The 26,941-nt window shown below is 43.3% G+C and overlaps 4 protein-coding genes across 4 annotated transcripts; 1 reads left to right on the top strand and 3 right to left on the bottom strand.

The window, feature by feature from the left end:
* Positions 1 to 488: 488 nt before the first annotated feature.
* On the bottom strand, positions 489 to 15,113 carry LOC133148348 (voltage-dependent L-type calcium channel subunit alpha-1D-like). The gene is made up of 46 exons (XM_061271454.1): positions 14,827 to 15,113; positions 14,631 to 14,736; positions 13,645 to 13,784; positions 13,130 to 13,275; positions 12,896 to 13,048; positions 12,327 to 12,523; positions 12,130 to 12,233; positions 11,904 to 12,046; positions 11,726 to 11,791; positions 11,597 to 11,660; positions 11,423 to 11,449; positions 11,151 to 11,311; positions 10,438 to 10,663; positions 10,099 to 10,306; positions 9,908 to 10,028; positions 9,752 to 9,824; positions 9,608 to 9,671; positions 9,461 to 9,518; positions 9,264 to 9,360; positions 9,035 to 9,164; positions 8,901 to 8,960; positions 8,616 to 8,722; positions 8,414 to 8,501; positions 7,763 to 7,870; positions 7,644 to 7,696; positions 7,432 to 7,578; positions 7,161 to 7,362; positions 6,926 to 7,084; positions 6,532 to 6,642; positions 6,372 to 6,455; positions 6,185 to 6,205; positions 5,971 to 6,099; positions 5,824 to 5,889; positions 5,647 to 5,738; positions 5,360 to 5,519; positions 5,127 to 5,254; positions 4,956 to 5,052; positions 4,769 to 4,871; positions 4,576 to 4,677; positions 4,343 to 4,467; positions 3,381 to 3,703; positions 2,700 to 2,816; positions 2,272 to 2,621; positions 1,939 to 2,051; positions 1,548 to 1,877; positions 489 to 1,374 (listed from the first exon to the last, which is right to left on the bottom strand). The coding sequence occupies exons 1-46, from the start codon at positions 14,925 to 14,927 to the stop codon at positions 1,177 to 1,179; spliced, it is 5,958 nt and encodes a 1,985-aa protein (XP_061127438.1). The 5' UTR covers positions 14,928 to 15,113; the 3' UTR covers positions 489 to 1,176.
* A 2,098-nt stretch (positions 15,114 to 17,211) lies between these two features.
* Positions 17,212 to 19,872, bottom strand: timm17b (translocase of inner mitochondrial membrane 17 homolog B (yeast)). The gene is made up of 6 exons (XM_061271448.1): positions 19,732 to 19,872; positions 18,984 to 19,083; positions 18,855 to 18,918; positions 18,657 to 18,785; positions 18,302 to 18,412; positions 17,212 to 18,230 (listed from the first exon to the last, which is right to left on the bottom strand). Exons 1-6 carry the CDS (start codon positions 19,755 to 19,757, stop codon positions 18,160 to 18,162), a joined length of 501 nt encoding a protein of 166 aa, XP_061127432.1. The 5' UTR covers positions 19,758 to 19,872; the 3' UTR covers positions 17,212 to 18,159.
* Positions 19,873 to 20,250: 378 nt separating this feature from the next.
* pqbp1 (polyglutamine binding protein 1) lies at positions 20,251 to 23,380 on the top strand. Its single transcript, XM_061272414.1, has 7 exons — positions 20,251 to 20,320; positions 20,994 to 21,061; positions 21,152 to 21,263; positions 21,544 to 21,644; positions 21,724 to 21,906; positions 22,558 to 22,615; positions 22,695 to 23,380. The coding sequence occupies exons 2-7, from the start codon at positions 20,995 to 20,997 to the stop codon at positions 22,843 to 22,845; spliced, it is 672 nt and encodes a 223-aa protein (XP_061128398.1). The 5' UTR covers positions 20,251 to 20,320; position 20,994; the 3' UTR covers positions 22,846 to 23,380.
* On the bottom strand, positions 23,255 to 26,750 carry gpkow (G patch domain and KOW motifs). The gene is made up of 11 exons (XM_061272413.1): positions 26,524 to 26,750; positions 26,216 to 26,418; positions 25,849 to 25,982; positions 25,520 to 25,626; positions 24,897 to 25,110; positions 24,690 to 24,822; positions 24,325 to 24,493; positions 24,121 to 24,241; positions 23,698 to 23,767; positions 23,536 to 23,621; positions 23,255 to 23,455 (listed from the first exon to the last, which is right to left on the bottom strand). Exons 1-11 carry the CDS (start codon positions 26,712 to 26,714, stop codon positions 23,324 to 23,326), a joined length of 1,560 nt encoding a protein of 519 aa, XP_061128397.1. The 5' UTR covers positions 26,715 to 26,750; the 3' UTR covers positions 23,255 to 23,323.
* Between the last annotated feature and the right edge of the window lie 191 nt (positions 26,751 to 26,941).

Below are 26,941 nucleotides of genomic sequence, written 5' to 3'. Positions count from 1 at the left end.
GAGCAATCATAATGTAACCCCATTTAAGAATATTCCACATATCAAATTGATCAATGCAGTTGTGGCATGTGTGAAAGTTTACCTTGCTGAAGTCATCCTCCACAAAATGTGCCGAACACAGGTTTCGAAATGTTTTGTCTCCAAAAATAAAAAAAAGTATCTTATTCCTCAGATCCTCCAAGACTGACAGCTAAAGCACTATATGCAACCAACAAACTACTTACAGTAGATATTAAACTTTAACCATGTCACAGATTAATTTTGATCTGTTTAGCATAAAACCGTTGGGAAAGAAAATATGATTTTGATGTCTTGGCACCTAAAAAAAGACAGTAGTATAGTTTCCCATCATTCGTCAGGCTCTTGAAACTCGCTCGCTCTCGTGTTAAAGGTTATTTAAATTAAACAAATTTCAAAAAGTTTGCCTGCAAAGGTTCTAGTGCATTTTAGGTTCATTCTAGAATCTCACATGAAAGCCAAATCCCGAATTTCGTTTAATGCAATAGAAACTCTCACAATGACGAATTCAGCTGCACATAACAGAGTGTAAAGTGGTCATTCAAGTACAGTACAAAATGACGCAAGTACAATGGAAAACCCCAAAAAGCCCATCACAATAAAATCTATTCTTTGGTTGTTCATAAAAGTCTTTGTTCGTGTCTGATACAACCACATTGCGGTGGTAATACCTGCACATATGACAAGGGTGGGCCACCTTTTGTAAATGTTGCCATCATGTAAAACAAAAGAGATGTAATGTACATAAAATCAAGTGAACACTTGTCAATTCTTTTATAATCTGTACATTAAAAATAATTTTACTCAATTGTGTTATGGTCATATTTACAATAACTCCGTTAGCCAATTATTTATTTATATAAATGAATACAAAACCATTAAATAACATTTTTAAGTGACCAATTTTAGGGAAAATGCATGAAACAAATTTTGCAGGACTCATAAAAATGTGCTAACAGCTTATTGGATTTGATTGGCCATACTTTGCCCACCCCTGCGCTGATTTGCATCGTGCCAGGCTGCTTTTTGTTTTATTTTCGGCAAGCAAACGAGTCGGCTCTCGAATACAAATGACAGCGGACGTGTTGTCTCTCTCTCTGTCCTTTTCCCTTTCCCACAGGTGTTCATTCCATCCCGTCTCTTGTCTGTCCATCTGATTCAATACGATATCACGCAGTTCATTTCGTCAGCCAGCTGGTCCTCAAAGCGAGAAACGGACTGACGGGCGATCAAGTCGGCAGCGGCGCTCTCCATCTCGTCCAGGCTCATGTGACAAGCTTCAGCAATTTCCCGCTTGGCAAAATTCACAAACTTGGGGTCCTTGGCATAGATACCCAGACCCTCGGATATCAGAATCTGAGGATGAACAAGGGTGTGCAGTATAGCATGTTTTTAATAAAAAAATCCTAATTGAGCCATTCAGACTGTCACAAAAAAGTCAGATGGCATTTTCCTGCAGTGGGAATTTTTCAAAAAAAATCTGCAATGCAGTGAAGCCGCAAAAAATGGACGGCACGATTTCTACTCACCGACTCCACCAGACTGTCTGCGCTGCCTTTGTCCACAAAGCCCTGGTTGGCGGGCGGAACCCTCAAGCTGCCGTAGTTCCCGCTCTGGCCAGAGTACCACCCTGGACGGCTTCCCGCGGGGAGGCTGGCCGAGCCGTTGCTCCACAGCGGCTGACTGATCCCCGTGGTTTCATCTACCAGGATCATCGGGGTGTAGATCAGCTTGCCCCTGCGCCCCGACGGGGCGATACACGCGGGACCGGGAGTGTTTCCCGCCGCCATGTTATTGGCCCACGAGACGGACGACGACGACGACACGCTACTGGGCCGGGAGTCCAGGTTATGCTGCGCCTGGCATGACAGAGCGACCATGTTAAAACGAGGCGGCGAGAGAACACAGCGCGGCTCTTACCTGGAGACGAGACCTGGATGGGGATGTGTTGCCTCGGTAGTTTCCCGGGATGGGAATATCGTCACCGCTGCTCTGCGGCCTCAGACACTGAAAGCTAAAGGTGGGCTTATGACCTAAAACAACAAGAGGGAGCAGGTTAGGGAATTTGATGATTATTACTTCGATAGCAAAATCATGCCAGTGACATCTGAATTAACAAAAGCTTTACAATAGATACATAAACAAAACATTAGTTGGCAGCATTGGATCTCTTTTGGAGCAGCTCATTGGAAAGGTGACCATTATCAGCAGATTGTGATGATCAAAAAGTGTCACAAATGTGATGTGCTTCACCTTTGGGTATGGACGGAAGCAGCCTCCTCCTGACAAACTGCGCGCTACTGCTGGTGCTTCCATTATAGTCGTTGGCCGTGTAGCCTCCGCTCACAATGCTGCCGTTGCCATTGACGCTGGCCACGCTGCCGCCGTTCTCATAAGTCGAGTATCCGTTGTCGTTATATGCGTGTGCTGGGTAGGGCTCCCCAGCGAAACTACCTTCTCCGTTCACGGCGCTTGTGGGGTAACCGTTAGCCGAGCCGTTAACGTCGCATGACATCTCGCCGACGCTGCTGGCTCGTTCGAGGCTCTGCCCGTTTAAGTCTGGCGCAGGTGGTAAAGGAGATGCGGGCGCAGGATACTCGTACCTACAAGACAACAGCATAGAATATCAGAACTATTGTATGGACCTTAAGGGGTTTCCTCCCAAAAGACGCTTTCCTTACCGGTCTTCAAATGTGAGATTGGCAGAACGTTCCTCAGTCACTGTGGGCTGTGTCACTTCCTGCTCTATGAACTCTGTTGAGTCTGGAGGGGGAGGCAGGTCGCTGATGGAATCCGCCCTGTTCAAGAGTGCAAACAGAAGTTACCGAATTCAGAAGGTACCGTAATATAGGCTCGTTATGTTTTTCAACTTCTGCGGACGACGCCACAATGTAAAATTTAATTTAATAGTGAGAACTGTTGTGGTTCTGATTTAGGTCAAGGCCACTCTTGTCTGGTAGAATTTTGTCAAGTTCTTGTAGTGAATGCAAAGATTGCAGGTCAAAGTGAGTAAATAAGACCAAAACATTTATGTAGAATAAAATGGATAATGTTTCTTGAAATAGAGATTAATCTATTGCTTGGAAAAATAAATAGGAAGAAGATCTTGAAAAAATAATTGCACAATCAATCGGAGTTGCATTGTTGAGCAAAGAAAAACAATTTTCAGATCCACTTATAATATCATACTGTGCTATTTTTCTAATTAAAAATAAAACATTTCAAATTTCTGGAACAGATTAATTGCATTTCCATTCATTTTAATTTGAGATGAGTGTTTGAGTGACACACATGTTCACAGAACAAATTAAACTTGTACCTCAAGGCAGAAACTAATGAGAGTGAGAAAGCGGGGAACCCACCTGCTGAGCAGAACTTCCGACCTCCCCGGCTGTTCTGTGACGACGCTCTCCCCCGCGACTTCTAAGTTGCTCGCGCGGCAGCTGTCGCTCAGACTCATCACCTGCTGCGTGATTACTTCTGGAACAGCTTCCGCTTCCACGACGACAGCGGTCTGCCGCACCAGCGTTTCTATGGGCGGCATGGGCGTGGCAGCGGGCGTGGTGGTGACCGAGGTTCCGTGCTCGCTTTCGAATATCTCGTCTGCACCCTCCTCCTCTTCCAGGTCGCATGCCATTGCCAGGCGCATCTCTGGAGCCAGATCCTGCAGCGTTCGGAGACCTTGCTAAGGACACAGACGGAAGAAATGACACCTGTGAAAGCACATACAAGATCTATGTACGGAAGGAACAGAAGTAAATATTGGGCAAGTTTATGGTTAGGCATTTGAAAAATCGCCTAATTGCAGATTTTCCAGGAATATTCATTTCTTTTGTGCTCTGGCCGAAGCAGTATTATTTTTTCATCATCCCGTGGACGACGGTGGTGGTGCTAGGTATAATTTATTGACTTGTCTTTGAGATGCCCCGTTTTATTGGCTGTCCATGCCATTCGTGACGGCATGAGAGAGAGGATAATGGCAGAGGTTTCATAATTCATAATTATGGCTCATTAACTGGCTCATTTACTATTCATTTAACTCTGGAGCACCAACTTTCAGGTTAACATTCACGCGGTTACACGCGTGAGACAAAGAAGGGTCTTTTGAAATTTTTTTTGACATACTTCAATGTTAGTGTACCGAAACTGTCCGTCTGAAGGACTTGACCCGGATAGGGACTATTACACCGACGGTCTTTCTTGTCCCTCATCCTTCATCCACAAAATGGGCGTCCGTCAGTGACGGACGGGTGGACCATTCTGTCCCTTGGACTGAATGTCCACCTCTGTCGCTGACAAACTTTATGCAAAGGTCGACAATCACCTGAAGAGAGGCGGCCTTGTCCTTCCTTTTCGACTTCCGTTCCCTCTCTTTTCTCTTGCGGTATTTCTTGAAGTAGTCCTGAATCAAGAAGCTGGCATAAACCTTGCCACAAGTCACCTCGTCCCCTAAGAGAAAAGTGACAAAGTCAGACTCTGACAATTGGCATTACACATTTCATTCGCGAGCAGCCAGACTTGACAAATCCATGACTCTACTGTAATACTGCAAAGTACCTCTAGGGGGAGGTATGATTTCATCTAATAGCTTGGGCTTGGTTCGCTTCCAGAGTTTCTTGATGATGAGTTTCAGCTCTTCATTCTGCTGATCAATGGGACCTGAGAGACACGCAAGCAACAAATGCTCATTTCGATTTGCGCAATGTTTTGCACCCTTCATTGTACGGTTCTATTATTGTTGAGTTTGAACCTTCAGTCTTGATCTTGAGGGACGTCCGCACCAGAGCAAACAGAGTCGCGCTGAAGGTGACCGTCCCATCGGGGTGCAGTGGCACATTCATATTGACCAGCCTCTAAGATGAAGGGCACACAGAGGAGGCCAAATATGAACGTACCCGTCAAATATCTAGCACGCTGTGCTGAAAGCAAGAACAAACTTTGCAAGCGACACGATGAGGACAAAGTTTTCCAAAACCAAGGGGAGGCTGAATTCTACGCAGCATCGTGATGACGTCAATGTGCTTAATGCGGCCGCTGCAACACACAACAAAACAACACGTAAGCAAAACGACAGCACGGGAAGTCACGGGGAGAAGATAAGTCTTTACGTGGCCTCGGGATCGTAGTCGGACCAAATTCTCTTGAACTCATCTAGGTGGTGCGTTCCAAGTACAGTCCAGTCTCTTGTCAGGTACTCAAAGTTGTCCATGATGACAGCAATGAAGAGATTGATAATCTGGACAGAGAGAAAGAGAACGGATTGCAAAATGTAAAGTTAGCTCAAGAGCTTGTTTGGATTCCAAGTAAGAGAAATTACTTCATCCTGTTGGGTCTCACTCACCAGGTATGCGCAAAGCATGAAGAAGCTAATGAAATAGATGTAAGATAAGTTGCTCCCACAGGAGAACTCTTCTCCGGGCTCGGTGTCCGACTCTGGGTCGCAACGTCTGCCGGGCAGCGCGGCCAACATGATCTCCTGCCACTGCTCTCCGGTGGCACACCTGCCCAAACAAACATGCAGTTCTTCACATCTCAAAAAACTGCTAGTCTGTTCACTCAGGCACCACTGCATCATAAAAAAAAAAAAGGCTAGCAGATTGAAAATCACACAACCAAATGAGCCCAGACCTGAATAACACCAGAACAGCCATGAAGAAGGTCTGGAAGTTGCAGTTTCTGTTGATATGCGTGTCGTCGTCCACGGCCACTTTCCCAAACGTCTGTAGAGTGAGTGTCAATCCATTGTCAGTTTGTGAAGGGAAAGGCGGTTAACTCAAATTGCAACTCTTGGTCCAGAAGACTCACCTGCATGCCGATGACGGCGTAGATGAAGAAGATCATTGCGATGAGCAGACCGACATAAGGCAACGCCTGAGCGGGGAAATTTCAAAAGCATATTTGAAAGAGAGCGCTTCCTATCACGACGATAGATTCCGCCGGATTTCTTCTGACCTGCAGGGACTTGACAAAAGTCCAGAGGAGGGTTCGAATCCCTTCTCCTTTACTGAGCAGTTTGACCAACCGCAACACTCGAAACAAGCGGAAGAATGTGATGGAAACTTTGCCGCTTTCGCCTTTTCCCTGCCGAGCGACAAAAGGAGACTGTCAAACAACGCCGGAACGAGAGAAGACACACAAACAAGTTTGAGTTCTTCTTGCTTCTTACCTCACCATGACCTCCTCCTCCCTGAAGCCACATTTCAGAGACACAAGACAGATCGATCAATGCAGAGAAACCATGTGCAGTTATTTCTTTACTTATTAACTTACTTGGGTGAAGGCAGGAGTGTCAATGACCTATTTCTGTTATTTTGCTATTAAATAATAGCAAAGATTTGAGCCGTCAGACTTACGCTTAACTCGGAGACTGCTATGTCCAACACGCTCCCCACCACAATTAAAGCGTCGAAGGAATTCCACGGATCAATAAAATAATGCTGCGGAGGAAGACGACGCACGGGTGTGAGTCAAAAATCCTTCAGATGCTTCACTGACGAATGGGTGACAGCTCACATGAACCCGCAGAGCCAGCAACTTGATGATCATCTCGATAGTGAACACCACCGTGAAGATCATGTTGAGGATGTCCATGATCGAGGTGAACATCTTGGACTGCTCGTAATGCTGACGGACAACAAAAAACCTCCAGTTAGCACAACGACGGCGGGCCCGATAGCTCTTAGTGTCAGGACAGTAAAATTTGGAGATTTTAGCAGTTTGTATGAGAGGGCTTTAGCGGTGTGTAGTGATCCTGAATGGTAGGGATGTGCCGATCCGATCAAGAGATTGCAAATCAGGCCGACGATCACGTGATGTTTTTTTTCCTGTACGGACTCTGACCCGGGTGCCAAAAAAAGTGTGATCGGGACATCCCTAGAGAATGCCGCTTCCAGACAAGTGTGTGTACCTGCACGGCCAGCGTGAGCGTGTTGCCCAGAATCAGCACAAACATGACGTACTCAAACTGACTGGAGTTGATAATCTTCCAGAATTTGAGCTGGGATGGATTTTTGGGAATGTAAATCTTGATGGGCTGTGCTTTCAGAGTATAGTACACACACTGGCGCTGCAAAAAGACACACACACACAAAAGCATTAATATTTCAAGTAATGACTCGCAGTAAGAAATTATTTTTACGAACCTGGTTTTTGTTGAGTTCGCAGTTTTTAAATTCAGCCTCTCCTTGTTCCCGGAAGGTGATGATGACAAAGCCCACGAAAATGTTCATCATGAAGAAGGCGATGATGATGATGTAGATGGTGAAAAAGATGGAGATTTCCACTCGGTAGTTGTAAATGGGTCCGTGATTGATGGCGTTGGCGTCCACGGCGCGGTAAAGAAGCCTTCACGCGGGAGGAGACGGCCCACTTAGTAAAGCTGAGAAAGGCGCCAAAGTGAGCGTGGCGACTTACTGGGGCCAGCCTTCAAACGTGGACACGGTGAAGAGCGCCAGCATGCCCATCAGCACGTTGTCAAAGTTGAAGTCGCTGTTTTCCCAGATCCTCTCTTTCACCATGGGATGGTTCATATCACCGTCTTTATACACCACAAAGGTTCCCCTGCAAGCGGGTCAAACACTTAGTTCCCACTTGAGATGCTGAGGACAAAAGAAGCTCAAACTAACTTGCACTCCTCAGGTGTGTGTTTGGCTTCGTCCGTGCAGCTGTAGAACCTCCCCTGAAAACATCAGACGGATAATAATGAAATGATTGTCTTAAGGTTCTGCGTCAAAATGCTGACAACCTTGAAGAGCTGCACTCCGATGCAGGCGAACATGAACTGGAGGAGCGTGGTGACAATCAAGATGTTGCCGATGGTGCGGATGGCCACAAACACGCACTGCACCACATTCTTGGAGTGGACAAGAACAACAAGAAAAAGACAAATAGCTTGTGATACGTGTTCCTTCCAATTTGTTCCTCATCTACCCAATTGCGAAACAGACACTATCTGGAACACATTTTCCTTCTAATTTCAGAAAGATATTGATGTAGTGGTATGAGCCCATAGTAGTTTAATTAATTCCGTGATCACATTCGTAACTCAAAACACTCATGTCTCAAATCAAATGAATGAAAATGCCATTTATCCATTCCAGCCTCCATCAATCCTTCTTGTGTATAAGTGTTTAACTGTTGTTTAGTTGTTTTTAATCACAACCTAATACCAAATAAAGGAAAATAATTCAATCGTAATTGGAGAGAAATGTTTTAAACACACTTTAATGCAAATAAAATCTGACCCAATCATTCAATCAATCTATGGACTAATCGATAGAACAATCGATTTTAAAAATATTCGATAGTGACTGCCCTACCTATCCAGCGCTTGTACCTTAAGTGTGCACTTTCAAGTTATAGCAGAAAAAAAAAAAATCTAATCTTAAAAATTTACTTTGAGTCCCTTGGCTCTGTTGATGGCACGGAGAGGTCTGAGCACACGGAGCACCCTGAGAATCTTCACCACCGAAATAGCGCTGGAACTGTGGGAAAAGTCGGCTTTTAAGAATGGTGGTGTGATTTGTGGCAATTTAAAGGAGTGGGTTTTCCAGTAAAAAAAAAAAAAAACGTCTGTTTGATGAACGGACTGGACTCACTGTAGAAAGAAGGAGGCGAGCGACACGCCGACTACCACCAAGTCGAGCAAGTTGAAGGCGTTTCTGCAGAAGGAGCCGGTGTGCAGGAAAGCGCCGTACACGGTCATCTAGACACGACAGCAATCAAATAACGTCTGTAATTGGTGAGTATTTTTAATGTGTTGAATGTATTGCTAGTTTTGTGAACATCGCTACATTTAGTAGCTAATAGAGGAAGCAACTGATTGGACAGAAAAATTATGAATTCTAAATGAGATTGTGACAATATCTGAAAAGTGCACCTACTTTGAGCACGATCTCCACCGTGAACACTGATGTGAAAACATAGTCGGCGTAACCCAGCACCTGAGGATGACAAGGCCGGGATCAATCGAGTTGCGCTCGAGATGCCCATGTGAGGAAACACGGAGCACGCTTACAATGTTCCTGAATGAATGTGATTTGATGGGGTCCTCAGCGGCCAGAGAGATGCTGCTGAGGATGATGAAGACGAGGATGAAGTTGGTGAAGTAGGGGTGATGGATGAGGTTGTGGCAGGCGACTCGCAAGCTGGCAATTGGAAGGAGATGACGAGAAAGGTAGTTAAAGTCGAGGTGACGCTCAATGAAAATTTTTAGGTGACTCCGAGTGCTTTGGTGATGAGCTCACCAATTCTTCTTTCCAAGAATGAAGAAGGAGCTGCCGTCAGGGATGGGCACAATCTTTTCTTTTGGACCAGAGAACTCTGCCTTTAACGGAGCAACTCCTACAAAGCAGGAAATATTACACCAAATATAAAAAATATGTTGATGCATTTTGTTGCATATTAGTGACTGAAATGGTGTCTTAAAATAAATGAACATTACCCTCCAACCCCTCGATGGCCCTCAGCTCCTCATTCTCCTGCCAGTCGTCATCCTCGTTCTGCACACCCAAATCAAAATAGGCACAAATTATTCCTTCCTACCTTCCTTCAAAAATCAAGTATTATTGGTTGTGATCAACCACTTTACCCCCCCATCTTCATCCTCTTTCTCATCCTCGTCATCCCAGTCTTCATCGTCATCTTTTTTCTCCCTGAAAATGCCAAAATGCGGTTTGTCTGAATGTATTTCATCTTTCATATTGCAGGGTCTCAGAACAAGCCTCAAACCCACTCGGCTTTTGTCTGCTCGCCTCCTCCGGCCAAGTTGTCGACAGCGATAGCCAAGAAAACATTGAGCAGGATGTCTGAACACGCCATGCGTTAAGTCGATTTGTTCCAACACAGTCGTCATTTGATTTGCCGTTGAGTACTCGACGACAAAGGATACAGTTACCGCAGACAAACAGGATGACAAAGTAAATGCACACCACCATATTGGGAAAGATCGGTCCTCCGTAGGCCATGATGCCATCATACATCACAGCGTTCCAATCCTCTCCAGTGAGAATCTGGAAAGAGAAAAACGGACTAACCATCAATCATAGAAGACGGGAACGACGTAGGGCTGCGTGAAATCACCTGAAAGCAAGTGAGCAGCGCCTGAGGGAAGGAGTCGAATGTGCTCCTCTTCATTTGAGTCTCGTCAAAGTTAAATTTGCCTCCAAACAGCTGCATGCCGAGCAGGGCAAAGATGATGAGGAAGAGGAAGAGCAGCAGCAGGAGGGAGCAGATGGCTTTCATGGAGTTGAGGAGAGAGTTGACCAAGTCCGACAAGGCCGCCCAATGCCTGAAAAGAGGCAACAGCAAATGTAACTGAATGAAATATTCCAACTGTGCATAAGGTTACAGCGACTTAAACTTTCTTTGAAATACTAGTTAATTGGATTCAGAGGTGTGAGCGGTTCTGTTAGTCTCTACCGCGTCATCTTGAAAATCCTCAGCAGTCGGATGCAGCGGAGCACAGCGATGCCGATGGGTGGGATGAAGTCCCACTCCACGAGCAGCGTCTCCAGGATGCCGCCGCACACCACGAAGCAGTCGAAGCGATTAAAGAGGGCCATGAAATAGATCTGCAGGCCGAAGGCGTACATTTTCATCAGCATCTCCAGCGTGAAGAGCAGCAGCAGGATCTTATTGGCTCGCTCTGAGGAGACACGCAACAAATGCTTTCTGTCACTGGGGGCCTGCTAAAGTGCTTTTAAAAAGTCTACACACCCCTGTTCATGTTTTTGTTTGAGGATAAAAATTAGATTTATAACCTGCTCAATTGAAAAATAATCCTTACCCACAAGATAAGTAAAAATAAACAGCTGTTTGTGGTTGCAAAAGTGTGCACACTTGCTTTTAACTGGGGATGTGGCTGTGTGATGATTTCAATGCGCCCCCACTAGCCTAAACGCGGCATTCAGATTAAGATTTTGTTTGTGGAATCCAAACTAAGCATCAAAATCCACCAAAATACGGCCATTGGATGATCCGGAATTTGGACACGGGGACAGTTGCTCAGGGCTCACTTGTTGTCCGAGTTTGGTCATGTGACGTTCACATGCTGAGCTCAACAAAACTAAGCATTGACATGAACACTAACGTCCGCAGTGTCTTAGCGAAGGTTCCACGGACAGGCTTCCTACCTTGCATCTCTGTCAGCCACTTTGGCTGGCTGTAATGCTCGGAGGCGCTGGCCACCGTGTTGAGAAACACTAGGAGAAGAACCAACCAGTAGAAGTTGGTTGTCTTGACGGCCACGCGGCAGTTCTTCCTGAACGTGTGGTTCAACTGGCACAATTGGTCACTAAGGAAAGAGTGATGTGTTTTTTAAACACAATCTTGAATATTGCGTGTCTGTGTGATTGTGGTATGGGATAGATGAAAATAAATAAACAAGTCACTTTGAAGATCTTACCAAAAGCTGTTGGCCATCATCTTGGCCCTGGAAAACAAAAAGACAATTTGTGGTGAAAATGGTAAGAGAAATATGTGAAATAAAAAAATTATAAGTTGCTTCCATTTTCTTTTACTAAGCTCTAAAAGGATCCACTCTAACGACACACAAACCGGTTTTGTCATATCCTCTTACATGAGAGAAGCACAGAACCCGCTGTCATCGTCGAGGTATGCTATGTCATCATCCGAGTCCGATTCTGTCGGAAGGTAGACACCATGAGAAAGAAAAAGACGGACCCGACGTCGCAGCCGATGAACGTACCTCCATCTTCACTTTGTTTGTACCAGCCAAACTTCTTCATCATCTTCTTCTTGGCAATCGCCGCTCCTTTTGGGGACAAATTTTAATTTATTGATAACTGTGGATGTAGTTAGTAGACGGCCAAAATGTGCAGAGAGTATAAAACAGGAATGAGATATGTGTGACCGCCAGGACTGACGTTTATTTCCTTCCTCATCCACATCTTCGGCTTCTATGAGCCAGTCCATGTAGCCGATCATGTCTTCCTCCATCTGCTTGCTCTCTTGTGCCTTCTGCAGCTCACCACGGGCCACAGCCTTTTCCCTTTCCTTGGAAAATTCTCTGTGAAGCCACAAAAAACCCCCCCGTCAATTCTGACCTCCGATTTGACGGTCACACGATGATCACCGAGCCAGTCTACCTACCCGCTCAACACACCCAAAACGAGATTGATGATGAAAAAGGAACCAAAGATGACCAGAGAAACAAAATACACCCATGGGATCTCAAAACCGATGGCGTCGTTCATCTTTGCGGCGAGACGGAAAATAGAAAAAGTTAGTTTAGTGGAGAAATGAAGCCGACGAGGAAAAAGGCAGACAGACAGGCACGGATTAGTTACCCAGTAGAGCACATCTGTCCAGCCTTCCATGGTGATGCACTGGAAGACGGTCAGCATGGCGAAGAAAATGTTGTCGAAATTTGTGATGCCGCCATTCGGACCCTCCCACTTGCCTCTGCACTCGCTCCCGTTGGTCACGCAGAAGCGACCGCTCCCCGCAAACGCGCAAGGTGACGGGTCGTCCTCCACCATCATACCTGGAAGTAAAAACAGACAGGAGTCGGTTAGCGTATTAAAATCGGCCTCATTTAAATGAATGAGTATGCCATTAATTGGCTCTCGACTTTCACCCCCAAAAAATACAATTGAAATCAGGTTTTTTTTTTTACATATACACTTGCACTCTATATTTTTACTATTGTGATGTTATCTGTCTATCATGTTGCCACTGGCGGAGTTAGAGGGGGGGCATAGGAGCACTGCCCCCCCTCCCGAACAGTAATTGACTTTTGGGTATTTTCTGATTTTTCCAGGAATTATTTTCAACATTTCCACCAATCCCTCCCATTAGAAACATATTATGAATCTTCATCAGTGCTTTCTGAACAAGTTTTGGGGTTTGCAGAAACCTGTGCTGGTGAAGTAGCACGTCTTGTGCATCCTGCCAATAAAGAGCTCCAAGCCGATGATGGCGTAGATGATGATGACAAACATGACCAGCATACCAATGTGGAGGAGCGGGACCATGGCTTTCATGATAGAATTCAACACAATTTGCAGGCCTGGCAAGAGAATAAACACATGTTTTGGCTGAGAAAACAACAGAGGAAGAAGCCCGGGAAGATGGCCGCCAACAAACGCACTCGGCACTCCGGACACGAGTCGGAGTGGTCTCAACACCCTGAAGGCTCTCAGAGCCTTCACGTCCAGGCCTCCGGGTTTTCCCGCGGCATGATGGGCCTCTCCTGGCTTGTGGTCAGTCATGCCCTCCGCTATGACGCTGAACAGCCTGCACCGACATGCAATATTAATGAGGCAACTTTTTCAGCATCACTGAGCGGTTTTATATATTTTGACTGGCAGGCATTGAAACAAAATCCAAACAAAACTTACAATTAGTGCTGCAGCTATGGAATAGCTTTCAAATTGTTTACTCAATTGATTATTCTCTTGATTAAAAAAAAGATAAGAATTTATTCTACACTTAAGTTTGTTGCAAATATTTAATTCTGATTTAAAACAATAAAATCAATTAAGCACTACCACGAGAGTTTGGGTGGTCCAACAACATTTCAATTTTCAATATAATCTGCCCCTTTTTTGATTCTGTAACTGATGAATCATTTTGAGACCTGCAATTTCTCGTTTTTTTAAATACCCGACAATGACGATGATGAAATCAAGCAAGTTCCATCCGCTGCGTATGTAGGCGCTGGGGTGCATGACTAAGCCGTAAGCGAGAATTTTAGTGAAAGTCTCGATGGTGAAAATGACCAGGAAGACGTACTCCACTTGTTCCTGAAAGCATATGAAAGCATTTAAGTGCATGAGAGGCTACGAAATGCCATGCGAACAGAAATAAAAATATTGCGAAACAAAAACTGTCAACTTGCTCCGCCCATCCATGAAATACACTGCTTGGCGTTTTAACCTCTTAACCCACTTACGCCAGCTACTCAATCCTTTTTGTGAAACCTGCTGCTTAAGTCGGCATCAAATTGTTACTACCACTTGGCTTGCGCCTCAGTCTGACAGATCAAATGAAACAGGAGATAAATGAAGAATGGAATTCACACGTGCACACACACAAAACAAAGATGTAAAATTGGTCCAAACTAACTGTTGGAGCGTTGGAATGTTCAACAGTCATCTTAGCCTAAATCCAATAAAGAGCTCTAGTCGTCTCTCCCTTGGTGACCTTGTTTAACAAAGTATCACATACATGTTTGAGCTTTTATTGCTTGCAAGAAAATCATCAGGTAATGTGCTTATTGACTGACTTAGTACTTAATTACTTTAGTATGATTAAAAAAGACAGAAGATCAGGGAGCATAGAATGAAGCCGGCAAGGCAGATGGTTGGTATTTAACTAAGTCACCACTAACAGTCGCCGGGTCACTCAGCCGAGTTTTTTTTTTTTTTTACCCCTCTCTAATGCAATTACTGTGGAACACACCATTACCTTCTCAACAATTGTTCACACTCTCACATTATTCTCATTACAGACCCCCCCCCCCTTTTTTTTTCTTAGTATGGCCCTAATATTCCCTTGAACTTCTACTTTGGCCAATTACAATTAACTTCTTTTTGCTGGTTACCATTTGACCAAATATAATAAACACACGCTGAAAGTGTGATTCGCACCAGTTTGTGATTTGTCACATTGGAGTCATCATCGGGGTAGGGCTTGGTGACCCCCATGGCCACACAGTTGGCAAAGATGGCAAGCAGAATGAAGATATCGAAGGGTGTGGAAAATGGTGGTCAAGGCCTAAACAACGTCAACTTTTGAACAGTTGTGTCACGTCGTGTGTGGGATGGCAGTACACAGGAAGGATATCTCCACTCTACCAGGGCCAGCGCCGCCATGCGTATGGGGTTGCTGAGGGTGAGGCAGCAGAGGGCTCGGGGGGCTCTGAGGGCAGACTTGTTGGCCTGCATGGCCTTCTTGGCACCCCCGCCTCGCTTTTTGGCTGAGCCCGTCGAGCCCAGGGTGTCGGATTTCCCTCCATCGCCACCTGGAGGGGCTTCTGCCAAAAACAATAAGCAAGTATTAGGATAAAAGCATGAAATGTGTTTCAAAGAAAAACGGGTGAAAGCACGCACAGAGGATATCGAAATGCTCCACACGCTGTTCAAATGTGAGATTCAAGAATTCAACCAAGACAAATTGTTTCAAAACTTTTTCCACCAGCAACTTGATCACTAAGTTATACTGTACAACCTTTTTGCTTTTAAATGACTAAGAATGGAATTTAAACAATGTGGTTGCATAAGTGTGCACACCCTTAATACCTGGGGGATGTGATTGTCTTCAGAATGAATCAATCACTGAATTCCGAACTCCCGAATTCCAACTGAAGAAAAGATTTTCACGTGTGTTTGGGAGGCTTCAAGTGTGCCTTTGCAAACTGTCTTCCAAGACATACTGTATGCAGAAGATGGAAGATTGTTGTATATTTACGAACAGCCGTTACTTGCCAGAACTTCCTCCAGTTTCTTCAATGCTGCTGTCAGCCTATTGGCGTTATCTCTGATGAGAGTCGTCCTTGTATTTTCATTGATTAAGGAGCGGCATCCATTTCTTGGCAGACATGACATAGGCCGTTTAAATGCTGCTTAAAGTTTCTACCATGCTAATTAGATTTGAAAACATGGCTAATGCTGACGTCTGTAAGCCAGACGTTGAGCTGCATGCGCAATAATTGCCCTAGAATTTGCTTGGTATATATATTTTTTGTTATGGCTAGTGTAGAAGCCGAGTTAAGAAAGATTGTGGGATGCTTTTTTGCGAGCCACAAAAAAGAGGAAGTAGGGTCCTGAGTGCACCCGGCGGGCCTCAGTCTTGACACCTGTGAATTAGCTTGTGCAGGGTTATATGCAACACACTGCAATCATTATCAACATAATTACATATTGAACGCCTGTAGACAGACAGACAGACAGACATATAGAGAAGACACACAATCTATATCGTGCGAAACAATATTGTGACAGGCCCAATAAATATTGTAAATACAATGTGCTGATGAAAACAAAATATCAATTATGAAGATTGTCGATACTAAATAGATACTACTTGATGAATAGACAAGTAGACGGATGGACAGACTACTAGAGAGAGAAATGGAGAGAGCTTGCTAGATAGCTATAGTCTCTTCCATAATTTGATATTAATATATTGTTTTATTAATGATGCAGTTGTGGCTGCAGATTGGTTTGTCCTCCAGGTAGGCCTCTATGACAAGATAAGACCTGCAGATGTGACCTAGTTGTTAATAGGGCCACGTGGACAACAGACAGCCCAAGTATGGTACACTTAACAAAACGCCTGCATGGACAAAACCCTTCCAACTATCATCACAGATTACATCACAAAGGTGAAGAAACAGTATCAGCAGCCCTACCTTTCTTGACCCCGTCCATGTCCATAGTTTAACACCACGATGTGGGGCTGAGCAAAGCCACCACCATCAACCCCCCGCCGGGAGCGCCTGATGTCAAAAGGACACAGAACCGGCACACTAAAAGTGAGCACGGGCGACACAAGTCCAGCGTGTGCGCGCCCGCAGCTCCGACCGGTGAGTTGCATGCATGCAGAAATCCAAAGAAAGCTCAGTTCTTTCCAGGTCGGAGTGGACAAGTGGACACAAGCGTCCACTACTCTCTGCGGTGGTCAACCAACGAACCAGTGGGATTAAACAGCTGAGCCGTTTAGAGGGATGACACTGTGGAAATCTTCTGAGGGGAAGGTAGAGGTAAAGCCCGGAAGAAATTAGCCACACAGGGCAGCGAGCATAGACAGATAAGAAGCCAGTTCGACTTGTTAATATAAATACATGCACGTACGCGCACTCTTTTTTTAAAATTGTGCAGCTCGTTATATCTGGTGTCAAAATGGCTCAGTATTTGCCAAAAAGAACATGCATGACGCCAACAGCAAAGCATGATGGTGGCAGTGGGATGGTCCGGGGCTGCTTTGCTTCCTCAGGACCTGGACAACTTGCTGTAATCGACAGAAATATGAATTCTGTTGTTCACCAGAAGAACAAAAGTAATGTTTGGGAGTGGCCAGGCTCCCAAAGTCCAATTGAGATTCTGTGATTAATCGTATTTGTTTTTATGAAATAGTTTTGTAAGATATTAATTTCCTTCTTATGAAACAAAATAAGTTGAGTTGTTTTTAAAGCAAAACAAGGAAGGGAATTAAAAAAAGCACAATCTCTTGATTTACCAACATTTGACATCTTTATTCATTTCAGCCACTTGAATAAATATTGTAAGAAAATAAACATTCTATACAGGAAAACAAGATCACGTTGCAATCCTATTGTTTAAATAACAACAACCCTGTGTTGAGTTTGCATGTTTGCCGACTACCCAGAAAAAAACCATACAAGAACACCGGGAGGGACCCACACTTGCAATGGGTTTTCTCTGGATACTGCACCTTGATCTCAATTATCAAATGTTACTTTTCCCCCTTATTTTCACAAAAAATGGTCAATTACTTATATGATAAATGATATATATTTGCTCATTTATCTATACAAGTACAATCATTTTTTGTGTTTGTGTTCATTTGTACGTGGTGTGCCAAGTGCTTTTTCTCGTGTAAAATATTGCCTTGGCTCCAGTGGCAGTTTCTGCCATGTGCAATCTGCATTTCACAAACAAACAAACAAACAAATAAATAAATAAATAAACAAATAAATAAATAAATGGACGAACGAATGAACGCTACATCTGAAGGTTTTTTTTTAATTGACGTTGATAAACGAGCGCCCTAACTTTTTCAACACTTGGTCGATTTTCTGGAGATGCAGGGCAAATTTTAAGACAAGCTGCATTTCTGAGCTGTACCGATAGACGGCACCATCAAATTTCACATCATTCTTGACTGCAAATTGCATTTCCATTTGGAGTTTCAATGGGGAAAGATGATATGAGCTACACGTGAAATCATGGAACGATTTAAACTCATATCTTAACGCAGCAGTGTATTTGTGTCAATAGCTATTGTCTCGATTCACAAAAAAACTATTTACAACTTCCCTAGAGATAATTCAGAGTCATTTCTACCTGAGGTAAGTTGACTTTCACATCAGCGGGAGTCACTCTCTGCATCCCTTCACCAGTGACAAGTGAATTGGCACCCTCCCCTGTGGCTCTACTAAAAGTGAGCCTTTGGTGCCGCGTCACGCTCTGGAGGCAACTGACTAGGATCTTCTGCGAAGGGAAGCGCTGAAGGGGGACAACAACGTGTTTGAAGCCGAAGCACCCAATGATAACACCGCACCCGTGTTGTCACTCACGATTCTGAAACTGCTGCGCTGTGTATCTTGTTAGGAGAATTCCGACACCTTCAATTAGAGCAAGCAGAACTCCCCCCATCATGGCAGAGCCCATCATGGTTAATGGTCCACCTGGGGGGGGGGGGGGGGGGGGGGGGTAACAAAAATCCTTCTGATCTCATGTGGCCATCCAAACCGGTGTGTACAAATTTGCAGTGGGTGAGGGGGTGATAGTTCATGTGTGCTCATGTGTATGATGTGGCTCTTTGTCTCTGTCTGGTTGGCCAGCCCTGGTATAAAGTTTAAATGAGAAGTTGAAGAGATTGTGGTCCAACTATGACGTACCCCCGTAGTGTCTACTTGAGTTTTCGCTTACTGCGTGCAGCCAGAATGGCCCCTGTCAGAGCACCGCTTGTTATAGAGTTCCACGGATCCTCTTTTCCTCTCAGGCGAACTAAACCACAGTCAATGGTGGAGAAGACGCCTCCCCACACTGCAAAGCTACCTGTAAAACACATCAAGACACTGACGTTAATGTATCACTTCAAAATTTTCGGTTCTATTACCTGCTTACCGCCAATTTGGGGAGCTCTTAACTTCACTGCATTTCCACTGCCTTTCAGTCTGTGTGCAACTCCCTGAAATGTTGCAGTATTATCACACAAAAAGTACAGAGATAGGAAGAATAAATACGCGTACTTACCGCCGGGGCATTTCGAAAGCCCTTGATGGCTTGAAACACGCCCCCACCAATGGCACCCATGGTGAAAGCACCTCCACAGTCATCCACTATCCTCCACGGGCTAACAAGTAGCAACATTTCCACACATTTTAAAAGACTAGACCTAATATTCATAATTGACCACTGACAATCATATGCATACAATCTGCTCTTTCAATATTTAGTCTAACTTTAGATTTATTTATTGTTGGACTAATAGAAGATATTGAGTAGGATAACCAGAATACCCTTTTCAGTATAATTATCAGACATCTAGTACTTTGGCAATATCTTCTTAGTTGTGCTAGCCAGGGTTGCTAAAGTCTTGTTTGACCAAACTAAAACTGTACCAAAAAATGCAGATATCAAATGATGGGAGTAAAAGTAAAAATAAAAATAAATGCCCCAAAATAGATATAGCATAAACAACCAAGAGAGACTGAAATCGACTTAATTCAGGACAAGTATTTAGACATCACTACTTCCAACCATTAGTTTTACTGTCGTACAATTCGAATATAGTTTTTAAAAAAAGATTTGATTTCATTTCTGTTAGCACTCACAGATTAAATTTCGTAGTTAAAATACCCTAATCTCTTTACTAACGTGAAAGCCGAATCGTCCACACGGTTTGACAAACTACTGGGACACAATACAGACAAAACAAAGCCTAGAACTGGGTCGAATAGTTTAATAAGTGTATAAAATAATATAAAAAGCGTAATGTTACCAAGGTTCACGGGCATACTCCTCCATGTTTGTTGTGATAGATAGCGGTGTGACGTCATTGTGATTATCCTCCAAGTGGGTTTCTTTAAGGTTTCTTCTTTGGCTCCTCTTTTTGTTTTTTGTTTAAAGATAGTGTACCTCAAGTGGTCTGGAGTAAACATGCATGCGGCTGGTGGCGAAAGGCAAGGTCCGATGACGTTTTTCTAGGCGACACACGGTAAGAGAACAAGAGAACTACATAAATAATTTTAGTTTATCAAAATTATCTAAAATGATGGTATTTTTTATTGATATGAAATGTAAAATATTTTCAAACCAAATCTGAACAGTATGAAATTGGGGAAACATTATTGTAAAATAATTACAATCCCATATTTTTTTCCATGATCACTTCTGTTGTTCTGCTGTTATTTTTTTCCCGTAATTTTTTTTTTTAAACTTGTTTCTTGACAGACAATTTTTACAAATCACTCAGATTATCGACTGCATTTTTCTAGACCCTCCAAACTCATACGTGATTACGAATACGTCATTAACGTGCGCCGCAGGAAAAGGTTTCGTCGTTTCGGCTGGCGATTGTCTCAAAGCAGGTAGAAAAACATTAGTTTTAGTGTGCCTATTATTTTATACTTTGGCTTTTAAGTATCGTTGATTGCGTCTTTTAGATTGCGACTCTTGTTTTTCTCCCTCTATAAACCCATTGCATTTGTTTACCACCATGTTGCTTTGCCATATACTCGTAGCATGTATTCGAGCGAGTTCGTTTGTCAAATTAAGATCGATTACTAGAATCCCCTCTCCCCCAAATGCACTTAAAACAAACAACACACCATATCCCTTGCCGAAAGACCCTGTGTTGAGAAAGTTCAAATTAAACTTGGATAATCATTACCCAAGATCAATAATCAATCAAGAATTGAAATCTGAATTGTTTACTCATGACTATATGCATAAATTCCACATACATGCCTATACAACACTTACGCATACGAGACAAGTATGTACGTCTCTAAATATAATATCACTGACTTTATTCAGTCTTCTATAATAAATAGCTAATGAAACGTTTTACAAGGACTCGTCTTGTAAATATTTGTTTTGGGTTGCTCAGAAGCCGAATAGATATGCAACAGGCAAATCCAGATTGCCGCAACAGTGTTTTGAGATGATATTATTTCATCCTAATCGCTTAAAAAGAATCAATCAAATGAGTGAAACTAAAAGTGAGAGAATCGTAAGAGAGCTTTGTCCATTATCTTGCAGGATGCCCCTTCCTGCAGCATTGCTGGCACGTCTGGCCAAGCGAGGAATTGTCAAACCCTCAGAGCAAGGTTGGCACAAAACAAAAACATAGGATCAAAATACCCAGCCCCATGTCAGTTGATTTGATTCCAGTGCCATATGCTATTTTATCCCTCCAGGGGCAGATGAAGAGATTATTGCTGAAGATTACGACGACAACAATGTCGATTATGAAGCCACCAGGATAGAAAATCTGCCGCCAAACTGGTATAAAGTGTTTGACCCTACTTGGTACGTATTGCTTATTTTCTACAGTATGCCAAAGTTGTTGACATTTGATCATGCTTTTTGCTGATGACATCTGCTCATGCTTTTCTCAAAACTATTCATAGGATATAAAAAAATAAAGTAATCCAAACAGATGCAAACTTGAATCATTTGGTAAATCTACCACTTTTAAATTGATGGACAAAAAAAAAGAATTAGAATTCAGTTTTTCAGACATTGCAGCATTCCAGAAGTGACCAGTGAAATGATCAGCAAGCTATCTTTTTTTCTTTTATTAATGTAGCGGCCTTCCTTACTACTGGAATGTGGAAACGGACTTGGTGGCCTGGCTGTCGCCGAACGACCCGTCGGCTCAAATAACAAGAGCTGCAAAGAAACAAAAAGGTTGAGCAAAACAAAACAGAAAAAAATCAAGTTCACTATGTTGTTGATGTTTGTTCTAACTTTGCCTTGGATTGTTCAGCGGAGGACGACCGAGGTGAGCGTCAGTCTGACAAGACGGACAGAGAGCGGGACCGAGATCGCGAGCGCTACCGAGACAGAGAGCGGGACAGAGACCGCGACCGTGAGAGGGATGAGCGCCGCGAACGAGACAGGAGGAAGCAGAGGCGGGAGGACGTGGCACCCTATAGAAAGGGCAAAATTGGTAAACTGAAATCCATTTTGACTGTTTTTCCAAGACACACACAGAGTACTCTGGCCTGTCATAGTATACGCACTAAAATTCCATTATCTTATTAGTTCAGGTTAAATTTTATCATAGGACCTCTTCTTTGATATTAGCTTTGCAATACTTGCATTCATTTAAAAACAAACTTTCCCCAAACTCACCATTTACATAATCTTACCCAAGCCATTGCTTTTGGTACGCGTAAAAAGTAGGATTAAAGAGGATATTAATAATCTTAAGAAAATACCTCGGTGAGTTGAAATATTAACTCTTCATTTTTCATTCAAATTTACTGTGTCTTGTGGCCTACAGTGGAATTAAACGTAAAATAAACACGAGGCAGAATAAAAATAGTTCTATAAATTTTACACCAATGATTATTGAAATAGCTTTCATGCTTCTTAAATGCTACATAAACTGCACCAAAATAAATCGGCGAAATAGCGGGGACCGCAAATACGGAACCCCAACTTGGAACCCGCAATGGAGGCAAATTTACTCCACTCCAAATCATGTATGAGATTTTTCCAATGTAAAATAGTTTGAGCCTTGTTTTAATTGAAGTTGGAAAACATTGTCGTAGACAAACTCTTTTTGACAAATATTTCTGCAATTGTTTTCCCTCAGCTAAAAAAGATGATGAAATGGACCCCATGGACCCAAGTGCATATTCTGATGCTCCCAAGTACGTCACATGACTTCCTAACCTTGCTTGTTTCTTCCAAAGTGGAAGTAACCACATTTGAGCAAAAATGTTTTTGCAGGGGCTCGTGGTCTAGTGGTCTTCCCAAACGTAACGAAGCAAAGACAGGAGCCGACACTACGGCCGCCGGGCCTCTGTTCCAGCAGCGACCGTACCCGAGTCCGGGAGCCGTACTCCGCGCCAATGCAGCAAACCAATTTGTCAACGAGTAACGCCAACTCTCGATGTGATTTCTTTTGGTAGTGGAAGAGTTGTATAAAAGTCATTTTGTAAGCAACAAACGTTTGCTAGGCAGTCTGATCTTAGAATGCCACTTTGTTCTTCATTTTATTCGAACTTCTTACTATGAATAGATCTTACTTCATCTGTCACCATTGCCGCTTCAGTTGAAGGTTTTTATTCCTAGGGTGACAGTTTGGTTTATTTCCATATGGAAGTTCTTAAAGCAAGAAGGACCCGTTATTTAAGGTTATTTTATGACCTATGTTGTCACTGTAGCCATTTGAGGCCACGTTTTGCTTTCCGATAGAAAGTTAACTTTGTTGGTCAAACAATTTAAAGGCCAAATGCTCTAATCTCATCTTCATTTAGTGGAACTAGTACTCTTGTATTAATAACGTGTACAAATTCACAATTTTATTACAAACATTACAAAATGATATTTTGTTCTTACAATAAGAGAATAATAAGTCAATAGTGGTCTGTCGCTCCCACATAGTGACAAATAAAATCATAGTCCAAAGTGAAGAGTTTCTTTTCATATCTGTCGAGCTGGACCGTTGCTCTGCATTTGTTCTTGTCCCGTTGCAGAATACTGCCCACCTGCACACGGTTAGATGTGGGGATCAGCGACATGACTCGAAACAGAATTCTCAGCAAAATCCAGATGACTTTGGACTCACCTGTCCCCGATGCTCACCCAGTACAACCATAATGGCGTCATATTCACTTTTGGGCACAATCGTTTCTAGCATATCCTGCGTCACATCTGTCAAAGGACAAAAAATATACATTCTATTTAATTTAAAAAAACACACAAAGAAAATAGGTCTATGAATTTTTACCGTCTATCAGTCTTCCTTCTTCAGTACGACAAATGCAGGTTGACGGCGTTAACACATCCTCCACGCGCATCTGAAAGAAGCCGATGCAATGACGTTAGAAATGTAGTTTGATTTGAAAAAGTATGACACTTCTGAGGGACAAAATTCATGATCCAAAAACGTTTTTTTTTTTACAAGTCAATGTTTTGTTTTTGGGGGGGCTAAAAAAATTGAATTGACATGTCAATCAGGCCAATTTTAGATTACCACTGATAGACATTAGTCAATATGTAATTGTTGCTCCTGTGTGGTGTCTGTATTATTTTTCCAAACCATACCTAGGACCTTTCTAATATAAAGAACATTTAAAGTGACCATTAAAGTCCCCCCCAAACGAAATATGTAAAACGGACACTGCTCAAGCTGATGGGGCTGAATGAATACCTTTGAGTTGTAGTACTTCCCCCCCTTGAAATCTTTGTCCACAAAACGAACTTTCAAGTCTCTCTGGAGCCAGGACGGCGGCGCCTTTGCTTGCCTCGCTTCTTTTTCCAGCGGCTTATCGCTGGAGAAACGACAAATGTTCTTCCTTATTACCATGACATGACAAGCAGCGTTGCATAGACTGTGTGCTTTCAATGGACGCACCTGTCATAACTGGATTCTCTGTGTTTCCTTTTCCGATCATCTTTTCCTCCTTCGGAAGATGCGTGTTTGACCCCGTCTGTTTGCCGCCTCTCTTTGTCTTCCCGTTGCTGTCGCTCGTCAGGCTCTCGCTCCTCTTTTACCTTGGTTTTATGTGCTTTGCTGAGACGACCTAATGGGGAGAGGGACTCTGCTAGTACAGTTGTGAAATTCCAGAACTTTTCAAAGTTGGAAACTTTCCATGGGAGTAGACCAGGATAAATCTAAATGTAAGGTTGCTGGGAACAGTACATTAAGAAAACACAATTGCTGACTGTGACTCCAGTCCTGGTTCCAAATATTATTGAGCTAATTCTGCCCAGACTTACTGAGGTCTTTGCCATATCTGTCGTATTCCTTCTGCTTGACCAGTTTGACAGCGTACTGGTGGACTGACACCACGTCGCCACCAATCGCCAACCTCACCAAAACGCGAGCGTTGTCCGTGTCCAGAGCTTCAATCTGCACGGGACAGAAGGGGGTCACAAAGCAGCTCGGTGTGCATCTTCTCATGGAAAAATTAAAATAAATTTGACCTTTCCATAGCGCTCTTTATGTGCCCCTGACTCCAGCAGCACACATCCACCGCGAGCCAAGACCAGCTGCTCCTCCTCTTCCTCCTTGTCACGCTCCTCGCCGGGCTTGGGCGGGCGCCGACGTTTGCCGGGCTCCAGATCCTTGATGGCCGAGCGATCCGCCCCGAGACCCAAGCCGATTACCCGGGGCTTGTATTCGTAGGGCTTCACATCTCTGTCGCAGGACAAATCGCTCAGTACACTTGGGTAGAACTTCAAAGGGAGGAATCCCACTAGGCTATGACTCAATTGTACAATCTATGCCAATCTGACAACTATAGAGATTGAAAATTCAATCTTTAATGGACCACAAGGGGGGGCTAATGTAACTCTCGCAGTACAATTTTTTTTAAAAAACGAGAATCACTGCATTAAACCTAGGAAGGATAATAAAGCCCAAATAAGAAATAGGCCCTGTTTTTTATTCAGTACAGACCAAAGTATCAATAAGATTCACTTAGCGGTTTTGTTAACATAAGGTTTAACATTAAAAATGTAGGCTATGTGAACGTTATTTTCCACCTTCTACCATCTATGCAATACAGAAATCCCCAAAAATTGAAATTGCAATGAACACGACTTACTGCTTAAAGGTGCGGCCAATGCCTTCCCCTTTCTTCCAGCCCATCCCCTTCAGAATAGCCATTCCATAGCCTTCAACAGGAACTCTTTCATAATCTTCTTCTGTTGACTGTAGCACACATACATTTGAGTCATACAAACGTCCAGCCACATTATGACCATTTGCAAAATATTGATATTAGGCATTCACAAAAGATGTTGTTCATTTTGGTTGACACTGCTTCAGAGGTTTTCATCGGACGTGAGATTTATCACTGTGGTTGTAGCTTGTGATGGTGGAAGACTACTCTGCATATTTCCAACAGAACAGTTGAATAGTTTCGCTACTCACAGGATCTGGCCGCAGCTCCACATTTAAATGGTCTCCGTCCTCAAAGCCGTCAGGCACCTTGTTTTGTGCCAGCAGGGGGATGGTGAGGTTGAGATTAGGCTTTGCCTCCATCTCTTCCAGCTTCCGCCTTGACTCTATCAAGAGAGAACAGATCAAGTCAGCCGCCATTATGAATAAAAGCAGTGGTGGCTTGATTTGAGTATTCATTTGTCGGACAAATCGTACACCCTGTTTGGAAAACTATAGTTTGTTTCGACTAGTTACTCTATCAAAATATACTTGAGTGAAAAAATTAAGAATGTTGTCTACTCTGCCCACTTCTGTTCCGTTCAAGGTGTGAGGACAAGGTGCCAAGTGCTGAACACACCTTCAATAAGCTCTTTGACAGCCTGAGCCTCCACGGAGTCATTCTCGTGAGTTTTGCCTCCACTTCCATCGCCGTTAAATTGAGTTGATTCGCAGATTTTATCTCCACGTTCAAGGTTCTGGCCCTCTTGGTCGGGGGCTCGCCAGCGGTTCTTCAGGATCAGAGGGATGATACGTTCCGTTGGACTTTCTGATGGCTTCGTACTAAAAACATGACACACCAACGTTAGCAAACGCTCACGCTCAAATTTACATCTGGTGAAGTTTCGAAATAGCGTTTCAAACAAAACACCCTTAGCATTAGCCTACCTCTGCAATTGATTCCTTGTGATTCCGGTCAAATAATCGATGTCATCTTTCCTTGTTACAACGTCACCGCTCGGAGGTTTGAATTTGCTAAAGGTTTTAGCAAAACCGAACGAAACGGATGTTTTTTTCTCATTTTGGTCCTCCGAAGACGAGAAAAAAGACGAAGACGAATCATTCCCGTGCGACGCCATTGTGATTTGATGACGTCACTAGACAATAGGAATTATGGGAGTTGTCGTTTTTTTTCTTTTTTTGCGAGCGCAAACATGCGGACAGACTGACGTATCAGTAATTGTAAAAAAGCGCTTTAACAACACAAACATTTCAACATATATTATATATGGCATGATATCATAAAATGGCTTGGAAAAACATTGTACTGGTAATTTCTTGATTGGTTCATTGAATTACTCAAAAT

This window comes from Syngnathus typhle, linkage group LG2, assembly GCF_033458585.1.
Source record: "Syngnathus typhle isolate RoL2023-S1 ecotype Sweden linkage group LG2, RoL_Styp_1.0, whole genome shotgun sequence".
Taxonomy (NCBI): Eukaryota; Metazoa; Chordata; class Actinopteri; order Syngnathiformes; family Syngnathidae; genus Syngnathus; species Syngnathus typhle.
This window is presented reverse-complemented; position numbering and strand designations above follow the sequence as displayed.